This window comes from Helianthus annuus, chromosome 17 (assembly GCF_002127325.2).
Source record: "Helianthus annuus cultivar XRQ/B chromosome 17, HanXRQr2.0-SUNRISE, whole genome shotgun sequence".
Lineage (NCBI taxonomy): Eukaryota > Viridiplantae > Streptophyta > Magnoliopsida > Asterales > Asteraceae > Helianthus > Helianthus annuus.
Window position 1 is genome coordinate 61,549,116 of NC_035449.2, and position 15,081 is coordinate 61,564,196.

Below are 15,081 nucleotides of genomic sequence, written 5' to 3' on the forward strand. Positions count from 1 at the left end.
CTTCGTTACAAGTACTGGTGGCCGGGTATGAAACGAGATATCGCCCTCTATGTTGGAAGTTGCCTGACTTGTGCGAGAGTTAAGGCTGAACATCAACGACCTTCTGGCTTACTCGAACAACCTCCAATCCCCATATGGAAGTGGGAGATTATAGTTATGGATTTTGATAACCAAACTTCCGCCCACGCCGTCAGGTCACGACAACATTTGGGTTATAGTTGATCGTCTGACCAAATCAGCCCACTTTTTGCCAATACGGGAAGACTACAAGGTAGAACGACTAGCCTGAATCTACACGGACGAGATCATTTGTAATCATGGTACGCCTCGTGACATTATTTCAGACCGTGATGCTCGGTTTACTTCGCGATTGTGGGAAACGTTTCAAGCGGCCCTTGGTACGTCGCTTAACCTGAGTACTGCATTCCATCCTCAAACTGACGGACAGACTGAAAGAACGATCCGTACTCTTGAAGACATGCTCCGCGCGTGTGTCATAGACTTCGGTGGTAGTTGGAACAAATACCTATCGTTAGTCGAATTCTCGTACAACAACAGCTATCATGCCAACATCCAAATGGCACCATTCGAGGCCTTATATGGAAGAAGATGTCGTTCGCCTATTGTGTGGCACGAGATCGGTCACTCGCAATTAACCGGTCTCGAGTTATTGCAAGAAACGACTGACAAAATCCTCCAGATTCGAGACAACTTGTCGAAAGCCAGGATAGACAGAAAAGTTACGCCGATAAAAGACGCAAGCCCCTTGAATTTGACGTTGGCGACTACGTACTCCTAAAGGTATCACCTTGGAAGGGTGTGGTCAGATTCGGCAAGAAAGGGAAACTAGCGCCTCGATATGTTGGACCTTTTAAGATTCTGGAAAGGATCGGCAAGGTCGCCTACAAACTCGAACTACCGGAGGAACTTAGTAACGTCCACCCGACTTTCCATGTGTCAAACCTCCGAAAATGCTTAGCTGATCATGATCTGATTGTACCTCTCGACGATCTTCAGGTCAACGAAACGGTACACTTCGTGGAAAGGCCTGTCGAAATCATGGATCGCCAAACCAAGCAACTCAGGCGCTCGCGCATCCCTATCGTGAAAGTCCGATGGGAAGGCAAACGAGGCGTGGAGTTCACTTGGGAACTCGAAAGGGACATGAAGGCCAAGTACCCACAGTTGTTTGAATGAAGATCTGAAGCGAGAAATTGCTAAAAATCATTCACGGCGATGTGCAGCTTCGAGCCTAATTTCGGGACGAAATTCCCTAAACAAGGGGAGGCTGTAACACCCCGTGTTTTCGAATGTCAAAGTCAAAGTCCATGTCAGCTTTGCCTTCTTTGACTGTAGATAGTCTATTTTGTGTTTTATTTGTATTATGTGGAGTAAGTGTTGTCAATCTAAGAAATCAAAGTAATCGAATGTTTAATCGACGCGAACCGACTTACGACTGTGAATAGTAGGAAGTAACAATGCGATAGAGTTAACCAATCCATAATCAAGCTAATCGAATCATCAATCGAACTCGAGACTCGAACTATGCGAATTTGGTGTTATATTACTTGTGTGTGTGTGTGCCTTATGTGTTACCTGTGCGTGTTTACTTTATGTTTATGTGGTAATCAATCGAAACTCGAATCGAAACTCGAAACTCAAATCGAATGCAATCGAAGTCGAACTATGACGAATGGTATCGTAAGGATAGTGTGAAATATAGATGATTGTATGTTAGATTTAGTAGTTGGGACTGAAAGTAATTTGAATAGGAAACTCTATCATACTCGTATCATCTTCAATCGAAATCGAAATATCGAAAATCGTCGTACCGAACACTCGAACCAGGTTGTGGATCGATCAGGCTGTCAGCCGATCGAACAACCCAACCGATCGGACGGACTGTCCGATCGAGCAGGCTGTCCGATCGGGATGCCTGGCCGATCGGCCAGCCCTTTCCTCTTTTGGAGCCTATAAATAGGGTTGTCATTGTCATTCTTTCCACTTTTGGAAACTCTCTGACCGACCAGCTCGTGCTCCTCATCTTTTCTCAGATTTCTTCCGATTTCGGTAAATTTTCATCCTAAATCTTGTACTTTCTTGATCAAAACATGCTCCTACACCCTTTTATCTTTCAATCTTGAATTCTAACCGTGAAATCATCAAGATCAAAGCATTCTAGGATGATGTCATCATGGTGTTCTTCAAGAACATCATGTTTTGGCCTCAATCCACCATGAATAGCTCGGATCTAACTGATTTCCACATAAACAAACTAAGATCTATTACAGATCTGAACATTTACATGGTGAGAAGGATTGAAAGAAGGATTTCCAACTTTCTTTCAACTCTTTTACACTCAATGCTTTCAAACCGGTAGAAACGGAGTTTGAGCCAACTCACTAATCATTCTAATGGTTGTGTGGTTCAAGACTCGGGTTCTATCTACGAGGTTCACCGACTTCGGGTTAAATGTTAAACCGCCGTTCCGAATCGTTCACCTGCCGGACTCGGGTGATTCCTGTCCGAGCAGGAGAAACAAGAAAGAACGAAGGTTCCTTGGTTCAGCTCGTTGTCAAACTACGTCAATATAACGTCAAATAATCAGCACAGCCAAGTGTTAGACGAACAGGCCGACCAGGTCAGGATGCTGGCCGAACGGTTAGGCTGTCCGAACGGACAACCCAACCGATCGAACATGTCAGCCGATCGACCAGGCTAGCCGATCGGCTAGCATATGGCCCCACACTTTGACAATTTCATGAAGTATAGTATTGAACGAGGTGATGATCGATCGAACGAGCTGTTCGATAACATTACTCATCGGATCATGAGATACTATGCTTCAACACTTAATCGATTTACAACTCGTAGTAGTACGGAGCGACACCCGATCGAACATGCTGTTCGATCGATCAGGTGACATCCAGCTGAGGACTCACTATCGAAGTGCCTAACCGATCGGTTAAGCCGGCCGATCGAACAGACCGTTCGATCGATCGACCTGAAAGGTAAGAACACTTCAGTGTTCCCAAATACTACAACAAAAACTTCAAAAGGACAAACCATCATACACAAACGCATCCTACTCAAAGGAAGAAACAATCAACTCGAACAGTCCAACCGATCGAGCCTACCGGCCGATCGAACAGACTGTCCGAACGGACTGCCTAGCCGAACGAACAACCCGTCCGATCGAACCTACTATTCGATCGACCAGGCTGTTCGACCCTTCATCACTAGTTTCCATTTTTACGTGTTGCTCATCGTTATGCTATCGAACTATTCAGGCTAACCCTACTCCCAGGCGCTCCCTTCAATTCATCAATCAATCGCTGTGAGTATACTCGATCCCTTTTTGCTTTTAGCACTTTTGGGTGTTACATATGTTACTTATATCAAAACACAATCGGTCACACTACTCAAACTATTTGAATGCTAACCGATTTGCATGTACTACGTGACTAAATGAATGCTTGTTGTTATGTTTACACGTGGAATGTTGTCTACATGCCTTAACGACGTAGTACTATAGTTTGGACTCAGCACCCGTTCACACGGGGGTTGTTAAGGACAATTACTTGCATGGATTACGGTGGTAATCATGTATTTCGAACTGTCTCGGACAGTCAACCCGCAGTCATTGGTATCGATAGATCCATGTCGATAATTAACATGCTTCGTTTTCCTCTGTGTACGTGCTGGTTATGCGTAAACTATTTCGAACTCTATATGCTATTATCAAACTTGTATGCTTACCTTTACATTTATGTATTGACTTTATTTTAACGTATGTGACAGGTGTTTAAGATGTTTGCTTGCTAGGAAAGCGAGGCTAGAATAAAGCTCTAAAGGCCCCCAACAAATAGTTGCCTGTCAGGATCAAGCGTCTAGAGCATAGTTGTCTGTAGATCTTGTCCGACAGGGTCTTTAGGAGCATTTGAACAATATTTATGTTACTAATTTAAATCTGAGTTGTCGGAACAGAATATTTGCCTAGTTGTTATCTGTAATAATATATTGTATTATTTGGGATACGGTATGAGACGTATCATTTAACTGAATAGTATTAATAGTTGTTGTGGAAACTTCTGGACAATCTGTTTCACTCAGTGCCATGCCCCGATGATTCCGCCATCGGTTGGGGTGTGACACTGGTAAAGAAGGGGTGCTTTTACACGAGTGGTCCGGCTTCGATCCTTGCTAAGGGGCGGGTTATACAAGAAACCCCCTTTTTTTGTTATTCTAATTAACATAGTTAACTAAGTTATTTTTTTAAATTATAAAACGACTAATGTTAGGGTATCAATCAGCTCCTGTACAGGAGGATAAACTGGTAAAGAAGGGGTGCTTTTACACGAGTGGTCCGGGTTCGATCCTTGCTAAGGGGCGGGTTATACAAGAAACCCCCCCTTTTTTGTTATTCTAGTTAACGTAGTTAATAACTAAGTTAACTTTTTTTAAAGGATTTCTTATTCAACATTTAACTCGGTTAAGATTTTAGAGTTAAAATAAGTTTCAAACAAGGCAATTTCAACCCTTATACTTTAGATTTCAATAATTACATTTTATGCCCAATACTTTGTACTTTTAAATAATGTCAAAATAACCCCTAGACTATAACTTTCAATAAATGACAGTTTAGTCCCTGGACTTGGTTTTAACCATTTTTAAAGCAAGTTTCAAACAATGACAAACAAGTCCCTTAACTTATAGTTTCACAAAATGTAAAAATAGGCCCCTATAGTTTGTAAAATATAATTACGTATATAAAATTCAGGGAGGTTACATGTATGTGTGTATACCTGAATGAATGTGGAGTAATATAATACGTACTTGATCTATGGTCGTTAGTCAGTCGCGTAAATAGCCGCTCAAAGTTATAATTGTATAGCGTCTCAGTGGGAGAATTACACAATCGAGACCAAGAAAGCTTGAATATTTTCCATTCTTCAGCCATTGCAAATTTTTCCTTGGTGTGTTTTAGAATATTTTGTGAGATGTGCCACCTACATAGCAATTTGGATGCTTTTGGGAATACTTTATCGCAAGCATTCATCAAAGCTTTATCGCAATGTTAGTATCACGCGCAGTTCCATACCCTCTACCAACAATCCTTTGAGCTTCTGTAGGACCCACAAGAAGTTATCCTATTTTTCTTTAGAGATAAAAGCATGAGCGACACAAAACGACTTGTGTGTCGATGTCACACCCACAATTTGAACAAACGGAAGTCTATACTCATTCGTTTTGTAAGTGGTATCAATCATCAAAACATGTGGGAAAGCACACCACATTATGTATGAGTACCGATGAACAAAAAAACCTCCTCGACCGCATTTGTTTTGGGATTCACCCGGGTGTGGTAAACATACCTTCCTTCATGCAACATTTGCTCCAATATCTGCATTGGAGTCCGATCACCATACATTTTGACTTTAATCTTTTTTATCACGTTTTGTATGTCTCGTAGAATGCACACGCTCTGTGGGTTTTGTTTTCTTATGGTTAAATGTATGTTCGTAGGCTCCATGTTTTGAATGTAAAGTCTCTCTACCAATGATTCTTCGTCTGGGGTCAACCTTCTCGCAAACGCGTGACCCTCGAGAAATACCGTAGGCTCATGGTTATGATCCTTTTGCTTCACCACTAAGCTCCAATTGCCACTACTTGCGTCTAGTTTCCCTATCATTTTAAAAGGACACCCAATCTTCTTGCTACCAGAACGCCGAACTGTTGCTTTACTTTTGCATGTGCCTCCACGGTCGTATTGCAACCATATCTTCACTGTCCTTGCTGACGAATCTTCGCCTTTTGTTACCGTTCGTTGGGTCACAATGACGTAACCTTTCGCAATTTCTGTTTTGTAAGCCCAATTCTTTAACTCGTGAAGTGTCGCAAATACCTGAAACAACGGTAATTTAAAACTATATTTGTTTAAAATCTAATAAACCTTATACATAACGAATAACACGTATACAAAATCAACACGTATACAAAATCAACATTGTCTAAAATCTAATAAAAATTATACATAACGAATAACACGTAAACAAAATCAACTTTGTCTAAATTCTAATAGGCACCCTTCTAATAAACCTATACATAACGAATAACACGTATACAAAATCAAAATTGTCTAAAATTTAATAAACATTATACATAACGAATAACACGTAAGTGACGGTTATGTTATACCTTTCCTTGTTTTTTCGTGTCATTAGCACCATCGTCGCCGCCACCACCATCGTCCCCACCACCACCATCATCCCCGCCACCACTATCGTCCCAGCCACCACCATCATCCCAGCCACCACCATCGTCCTCGTCTTGATCACTTTCCTCGAAGTGTGTAACACCTTTCTCGATTTCGTTATCGTCTTCCTCGAAGTCAAAAGCACCTTCCTCGGACTTTTTCTTGCGTTGTTTTTCCTGATGGGAATGGTAAGTCCCGTATGCGTGTTGCGGATAGCTTTGAGCCACGTAAGATGGCCCCGCCTCCTCTACGACCTGAAACAACTTAATGGTTAGACTAAAATAACCAAAACGACAATATGAATTTTTTACCTGGTTTAAATCAGGCGTCACGGACCGCACACTCCCTTCCTGATGCCAATGGTAAGTTCCGGCGTGTTGCGGATAGCTTTGAGCCACGTAAGATGGTCCCGCCTCCTCTACGACCTGAAACAACTTAATGGTTAGACTTTAATAACCATAACGCCAATATGAATTTTTTACCTGGTTCAAATTAGGCATCACGGGCCGCACACTCCCTTCATCACAACGACGCACGGAAACCACCTCCTCCTCACCTCGATCAACGCCGGGTAACCAAACGCTTTCGGAGACATATGACTCATTCGACCTTTCACCAAAAAAATATTCAAATTCCCAATTTGACACCATGATTCGAATCTAATTTAACCAGACCATTTAGTTGAAATTTTTTATCATTTTCATCACTTTTTTGGGTTTTTTGAACATTTGTATTACATGAATCCCGTAAGCTTGGGGTAAAGGGAAAAATTCGAAACAATACGCAGCGTATAGGGCCATGAGCGCGTATATGCGGATCACCTTTTCAGCCTTTTCAGTCTGAACTCCACTGTCATGTCAGCAATATACCTTAAATTCAGATATTATAGTACAAATGAGCAGCGTATAAAGCAATGAGAGGCGTATAGGGTTTAATGGTCCAACTACCACCTTTCTAATACACCGCTCATAGGGTAATGAGGGGCGTATAACTTTACTTTTTCTGACATAATTAATGCACTCAACCCCTATACAACCCTCATTGCCTTATACGGGGCTGCTGGGGGAGGGGGGGGGTGTCACTACTTTTGGGGGATGTACCAATACCCTCACCCTTCAAAATTTCCCAGAGCTATTCGCCGGTCAAATAAACAATTTTTTTAGTTGGTTAAATAATTAAATTCATAATCTCTAAGGATGAACGAGGTGGGTGCGGTAAAGGCGGCGGTGAACCCCTTTACCGTGCGGGGAACACCGCCGCCGGTCACCTTTGCCGCGTATGGTTGTTTATATTCGGTGTATAGTCATCGCGTGAGGGAGGCAATTTTTTGACCGTGTAAACCCCTTTAGTGCACATGAAACCAATCACAATTTTCTTTTTTGTTTTTATATTTAAATTAAAAAAAATAGTTTACCTCCTTCCTGAGAGGGGTGGCCACCCTTTATGTTTTAATGCAAGAGGGTATTTGGAGAAAAGAATTGACTTGACAAGATGTGATTGAATATGGGCAAAGAGTTTACCTCTCCTCAAGAGGTGACCACCCTCTCACCCTAAGACTATTATTAATACTACAAAAGAGAAACGATGCACAATATACTACAAAAGAGAATTGATACTGAGTCACTGACAATTCAACATTGTATCGTATTATCGGAGCCGATATTAGTATTCGTTTTTATGGTTATCGGCTAATGTAATTCAAGATGTTATTTTTTGGGTCATGTCAAACAACTTTTGTATAATGAAACCATTGCAAAAAAATTTTTTTGTATTGTAAACTGTACCGAGTATCACCACTGTATTGTAATGAAACGAATCGAACCAGTGTTATCGTTACTGATATCAGTATTTGTTTCTAATGATTTTGATCATGTTAGACACTTGTCGCTGTCATTTTGGGCCATACGATGACTTTACTTTTTGGGTACAACGAAAACACTATTATTTACACATTAGTATATTTTATAGCACACATAGCTTTTACCGAACCTTACCAGACCGATATCGTTTTTGTGGTTTGCTTTTGATACTAGTCGGTTTCGGTATTTTTACTACTTGTACTCACGCAGTATCACAGCGTAACTTTGTAACTCGCAACTTTGACACTATTGTAAACATTATTTCATGTATTACGTGTATACCGAATTCACGCTGTGCATCCAAAGTAAAAAAAACGTGTAATGTTCTAAATAACCTCTGGTTCTCAAAACCTAAGAGGGTTTCTCTGAACTTTGTTAATAGTACAAGGGTAAATAACGAAAATCACCAGATTTCAAATCTTGGCAAGCAAGAATTCCAACGGCTACTTCGCCACTACCTTTCCATGTTCCGACCGAATCTCCAAAAAGGCAAAAACACCTTTTGACAGCCTAGCTCCCACAGCCCCCTCATCTTTTAGTTTATTACTTTTATGGCCATACTTCAATACACCCTTTTCACTTCAGTATAAAACTTCCACTCCATTCAACAACACAAGCCACTATCACCATATTCATTCTCGAACCCATTATTTTTTTATGATAAAATGGGTAAGAAAAGATCACTCATGCTCCAAAAAGCTTCAAATCTCATCAAAATCTCCATTTTCATAGCTAAAATGAGGTTGATTCATCTTAAAAAATCAACCAAGTTCACTTACTTGAAGCATTTAAACCGATACAACAGTTATGGGTTCCTTCAAGAACGTCAATTCTCTCCTTCGAGCACTCCGCTCATCAGTTTTCATCGCAGGAAAGCGAACGGAAGCTCGTTTTATTCCATTTGCTTTCTTTCTTGTTTCAATGGGCCGCGTCATGGGGTGGCGTTGGACGAGAATTATTCGATCGAAACCGCTATTGTTGAAGTGGAAAGAGATGGTTTAGAGTTATCATATGGTGTTGATGAAGAGGAAGAAGATTCAGTGGATGAAAGGGCTGAGAAATTTATTGAAAGGTTTTATGAAGAGATGAAAAGACAAAGGAGGGAATCATTATCTTCGGCACCTAATTTGCCTTTCAACAAGATGCTAAAATATTGATGAGTTTGGATGAAATATTATTATTATTCTTTGTATTTTTCTTTATACTTTCAAGGTGAATTTTGGAGATTGAGAAAGAATGTCGGGGGTCGGGGTTTTTGATTGATTGATTCTTTTAAATATTTGATCATTAATAAATACTTATTTGTTTTTGTGGGTGGAGATATAATAGGAAGTTTATTTGGCTAGGAAGGATAGGAAGTGATCTTAACCATCCATTAAGTTAATTAAGGGCTAAGATTAAATTAGGGAAATTAAAAGGAAGAAAAGAGGCGCGTGAGTTTGTTTAAGGGCATTCTAGTCAATCCAAGCCAATAGTTTCTCTCTCCTCCAATTCCCCCCCCATTTTTAAACGTTAATAACTCTTTCATACGACATTATTTTTTTATAAAAATTGCACCAAAAAGACGAGCGTTTTTTTATCTTTAAAACGAGTATACTATTCCTATATTTTAAAACGAGATTTTTTATGAAATTAAACTGGGTTTTCTTCAAAAAAAGCTGAAGAACACGTTGATCGGGTTCTGAATCATTGATTGATGATGAAAATCGCACTATAATGTAGTGATTATTGAGATACAAAGTGAAGAAATAGTTGAAGATGGTGGGTTTTGAAAATGGTGGGTTTTTGAATTTACTGGGTTTTGAAAAAGGAAGAAGAAGAAGTTGGATTGACTAAAATACCCTTTCTCTTTATTTTAAAATTTGCCACATGTCATAATCCTATGGCTTCCTATCATTCCTAGCGAAAATTAACTTCCTATTTGATCTTTTCCTTTGTTTTTTTTTTTTTTTTTTTTTTCCAAATATTGGTTTAAGGGTATTTGATTGGTAAACTAGTGAACATGTTCTCTGAGTTTTGCGGCTTAAGTTTGCGTTACAACGGAAGTGTTAAAATTTGTAAGAATTACCTTCAACTTATACATTGATATTCACGCCACGAAAAAAAAACTCATGTCGGGAACGATTATAAAAGGCGAGAAAAAAGAAACTAAAATTAAACTTTCAAGAGTAAGATAATCAGTTAAAATATTAGGTTTACAATTTTAAAAATTATTTTGTCAAATACAAAAAAGAAAAAAAGAGAAGAAAGGGGACAAACCAGCACACCAAGCGGGTGAGGTTGAACCCACATCTTATGACGGCAGAGGATGCGCGCTACCACCAGACCACCAAGCCGGCCTATTTCTTTATTGTTATGTTTCGTTTCCATATATGTATATATAAAATTTGTACAAAACCAAAAAAGTGTGCGCTACTTTGTAGTAGGGGTGTTTATGGTTCGGTCTCAAACCGTGAAACCGCCCAAACCTGTCATCAGTTTGGTTTCGCGGTTGGTCTTTGTTTTTAACTTTCGGTCGGTCGGTTTCAAAATTTCAAACAGTAACGAACGGTTTGGTTTACGGTCTATACAAAAAAGCAGGTCATATAAAACCGGACCAGACCGCAAGACCGCAAGACTTAGTGATATATTCTATAGTAGGTTTAGTTATAATGAAATTACAATAATATAGGCTTAATAATAATGTATAAACTTTAAAGTAGAATTGATGGGTTGTATCAGACCTCAAAATCAGTTGCGTATCTTTCTATTATGCAGAATAAAAGTTTTCCATTTGTTAATTGTTGGTTCAGTTCCATATTTCAAGGATTGTTATGCTTATGTGACATTGCTAAATGTTAATTTTGTTTAACTATCTAGGCTTCCTTTGGTCACTAAATAACTATTATGTATTTAAACACCTTGTTTTAAGTTGGTATTGTGGATAGCATTTTTTTTAATGAAAAAACACCTTGTTTGGCAAGTTTTATTTTACATGCATTTTATATAAAGGCACAATAAAGCCCAAACTGTGAAATAAAATCAAAACCAAACCGTTGGTAACGGTTCGGTTTTAAATCTCAACGGTTTGGTTTCGGTTTTCACTAATCAAAAACTGTTACCAACGGTTTGGTTTACGGTTTGACCTATAAACCGGACCATGAACACCCCTACTTCATAGGTTGTAACCGGTCAAAATGTTACCATTTACGTCTCTCACAACAAGATTGGCTCTTGTGAACAATCATATAATATGATATTGTTGTGAAATGAAAAATACCGGATTTTTTAAAGACCGTTTGGAAAACTGGCGTCTCATATATTTATCATTGAAAGTTAATACGAACTTTACAGTTTGTGTTGAGTTTAAGTGTAGAAAGAAACCATCCGAACACACATACAAACCAAAACCAACCAAATAGTACTTAACTCATAAAACTGTAAAATATTGTCGTATTACATTTGTGAATATGAACATTACTAATTTACTATCGCATTACTCTCTTTGTTGACATAAAACCATGAATTTTAATCGGTTCACATATTTTATGTAATTAAGAAATAATGTTACTAACAATTGTCAAAACATAATATCCACACTTATAAAACTGTAATATGAATCAAGATCTGCTACAACTCAAAGAACACATACCTAATCCGAATCAACACAATTCAAACCTAACAATCTAGATTCTAGATCATCAACTTGATGCAACATGATGATCTATAAGATCTAATCACTATGAACTAACATATTTGATCACTATGATCTCAAAAATTCATCAAACCCTAGAACAGTGAGAAGATATTTTGGAGAAGACTTCTGAACTCTCTTAAGTGGCAAATAAGACATGAGTTTCTTTTTATAGCAACTCTCATTATGCCAGAACCACTCCAAACCCGAACACTTACCAGATGCGTTGATCTGGATTAATGGGTTGAAGGCAAGGATGGTCTTCACGTGAACCCGAATTCAGGGAAGATGGTCCTCACATGACACAATAGATTGTTTTTACTTTTCCACGATATCAATGACTTTCCCAAAAATACACAAAAACCAGTACGTAACTGATTTCTTAGTATCTAAACACTTTCACTAATCTAAGTCAGCATAAGCTTTTAACTTAAATGACCTACTTTTGTCAAACAAGACACCTTTACCAAGGGACTTCCTTAAATATCTTAGAAGTCTCATGGGTATTTGCAAAAGACAATTACTAGGCTTATGCATATATTGACTCATATAATGCACTGAATATGCTATGTCAAGTCTTATATGTGACAAATAAATCAGTTTACCAACTAATTTATGGTAACCATTAATCTTTGTTAACACATTGTTAACTGTTTTACACAATGCAACAATTACATAGTTCTGTTTAATAAGACTATTAAGTGGTGGATGAACAACTTGAAAGGGGTAATAGTAGAATCGGTTTGGTTTGAATGAGAAAGGTTTCGGGGACGAAACCTCATTTAAGGGGGGTAGACTTGTAACACCCCAAAACCGAATTATTAATTTGCTAGTTTGTTATCATGTTTAACAAAATGAGGTAAAATAACTAGGTTAGTAAACCTAGTTAAATGTCTAGCAAATTAAGTAAAGGAATGAAACTTGTGGCAACTATGATGGGTGATAAACTTGAGGGACTAGGATTGCTAAATTTGAAACTGAATTTAATTAAAACAAAAATCTCTCACACACAAGGTGTGTGTGCGCGTGAGAACGATCAGGAGAAGGGAGTGAGGGGTGTAAACCCTAACCCTCAAGAAACCATCAAATTGAAGAAGGATTTCAGCCTAAACTAATGCATGAACTCGTTTTCTTGATGATCTAGCCCTATTAAACATGTGGTAAGTTGTAATTTATGATTTGATGATCTTGCTATGAAGTGGGTTATGAACAAGCCATGAAATTGTATGAAATTGATCATGTACATGTGTTAGAATCACCATATAGAACATGAACTATGCAAGATTCTAAGTAATTTGATGATTTTGGATGAAACCCACTTGTAGTAGTGAAGATGATGATATGGATAATCATACATGTTTAATTGTTGTGTAAAATTCATGTATGATGTTGTATGTAATGAGTAATTGTTAGTTAATTTGGGTATATTATGAGAATTATATGATTCTAGTGGAACTTGATGATCTTGACATGAACTAGTAATATTATGCATAAAATACTTGTACTATGTGCATAGGAGTAGTATGCACTCCAAGTGTATGATGAAATGCCTAAGTGAAGTTAGGATGTGAAACTGTAGGAAATGGCTTGACATATATGATGAAATTAGAGATAACTGAGTTTAGATCACTAGTAAGTGATTAACAATGTAGTTATGAAGTGGGTTTTAGATAATGTGATGCAAATTGATGATTTACTTATGTTAATGATGTTTGGAATCATACATGTGTGTGAATGTTTAAAGAAATCGGATAAGAAATGATAGATTAGCATGTTATAAGGTTGAATGATAAATTCTATATAAGATCCGTGTAATGAAAGGGTTGTGACGAATTATGAATAAACTAACTATCATAAGAATGATATATGATAGTTGATGCTTGGTAAGCGGCAAGGAAGCTTGGGAAAGAAGCGGGTCAAACGGGACTTATGTGCACGGGAAACATATTTGGATAAGAGGTAAGTAGAGCTTACACTACTTCTTGTAAAATATATATTCAATGCATTGATTACGAACACGGTAAGTAATTATGCGAATTATAATGTTCCGACAAGCTTTGATATGGGTCGGAACATGTGAGAATGTTAGGAAAATAAGTTTGATGGTAAAAAGGGTAAAAAGGGTATTATAGTGATTTCGGTTACGAGTTAATGGAGGAATAAGTTATATGGATGGGATAATGAATAACTGAAATCCCACAAGAATAAAATGGACATTTAGACTTAACGGGTCAAATGGTGAAGATATCACCATTTGGCGATATCGACTAATGAATTGTTTTGTCAAGTATTATGCTTTCACAGGATGGATAGCGAAAGAAATTATGTTGCTATTAACTAGCTATTTAGTGCACAAAGTATTAAAACGGGTCATAGCTTTGATCCGAGCCAGGTATGTGTTGTTAGAGTTGTAGTTAAGTAGTAGGATTGGTTAATTATGCAATGAAGTCCTTTGTTGTAAAGATGGAGCGAAGTTGGCAAAAACGCCCTTGATGGGTATATCGGGCAAACGACCTTAAAAGTCGTTTGGAAACAAGCTATTCGATTTCAGTAATGTCTTGGTCGAGCGTGAAAGCGAAGAATAGGGTTTTGTATGTCATAGACCCCTTTTATGCACAAATACCCATAACGGGTCGAAATAAGCTTTTGAGCGAAAATGGGTTAAGAGGATGCAAGGCATCCGAGAATTTAATCTCTTATGACAATCGTCGTTGAAATTATTGAGTTCATATGAAGTTGAGGTCAAATCAGCAGATTGTTTTGATAAATGCATGATAGGTCGAATAATTCGTAAATGAATAATAAGCCGAAAACGTATAAGTCATGAATTTCCTTAACCCGGATGTTGGATTTCAAGTTCACATGATAGAATGTTAATTTACAATCATGTAGGAAGAAACGGGAGGTTAAACGGGTAAACGGTTTAAAAGTTATGCGAGTTTTAGTGCGTTCGAACGACGAAAACAACACAGCAGGAAAACTGAGTTTCTAGAGGCCGTAGCCTACGCCCTAATGGGCCGTCGCCTACGACCCTTGGAAAGTCAGTTTTTGCTAACGGGTTATTTTGCCGCCTACGGAGGTTTTTGGCTACGTGTAAATGCAAGGGCCGTCGCCTACGCCCCCTAGGGCCGTCGCCGACGCCCTTCCCATGTCCAAAAAGCTGAAAAATGTTATCTAAGTTGATTTATGGGTCGTGGGCTTCGGTAGGTTAACCGTGGACTACGACGGGCCTTCCAAACATGATTTTGATCGTTCCTTTGATGATTATGGGTTATAAATCTAATTCTAAGACC

General features: G+C 38.5%; 1 protein-coding gene across 1 annotated transcript; it reads left to right on the plus strand.

Moving 5' to 3' along the window:
* The first annotated feature begins 8,429 nt into the window (after positions 1-8,429).
* Positions 8,430-9,378, plus strand: LOC110925706. Its single transcript, XM_022169577.2, has one exon. The coding sequence runs from the start codon at positions 8,781-8,783 to the stop codon at positions 9,270-9,272; it is 492 nt and encodes a 163-aa protein (XP_022025269.1). The 5' UTR covers positions 8,430-8,780; the 3' UTR covers positions 9,273-9,378.
* The last annotated feature ends 5,703 nt before the right edge of the window (positions 9,379-15,081 follow it).

Coding starts and splice junctions, on each gene's coding strand:
- LOC110925706 (XM_022169577.2), top strand. CDS start 8,781: ATGGGTAAGAAAAGATCACTCATGCTCCAAAAAGCTTCAAATCTCATC.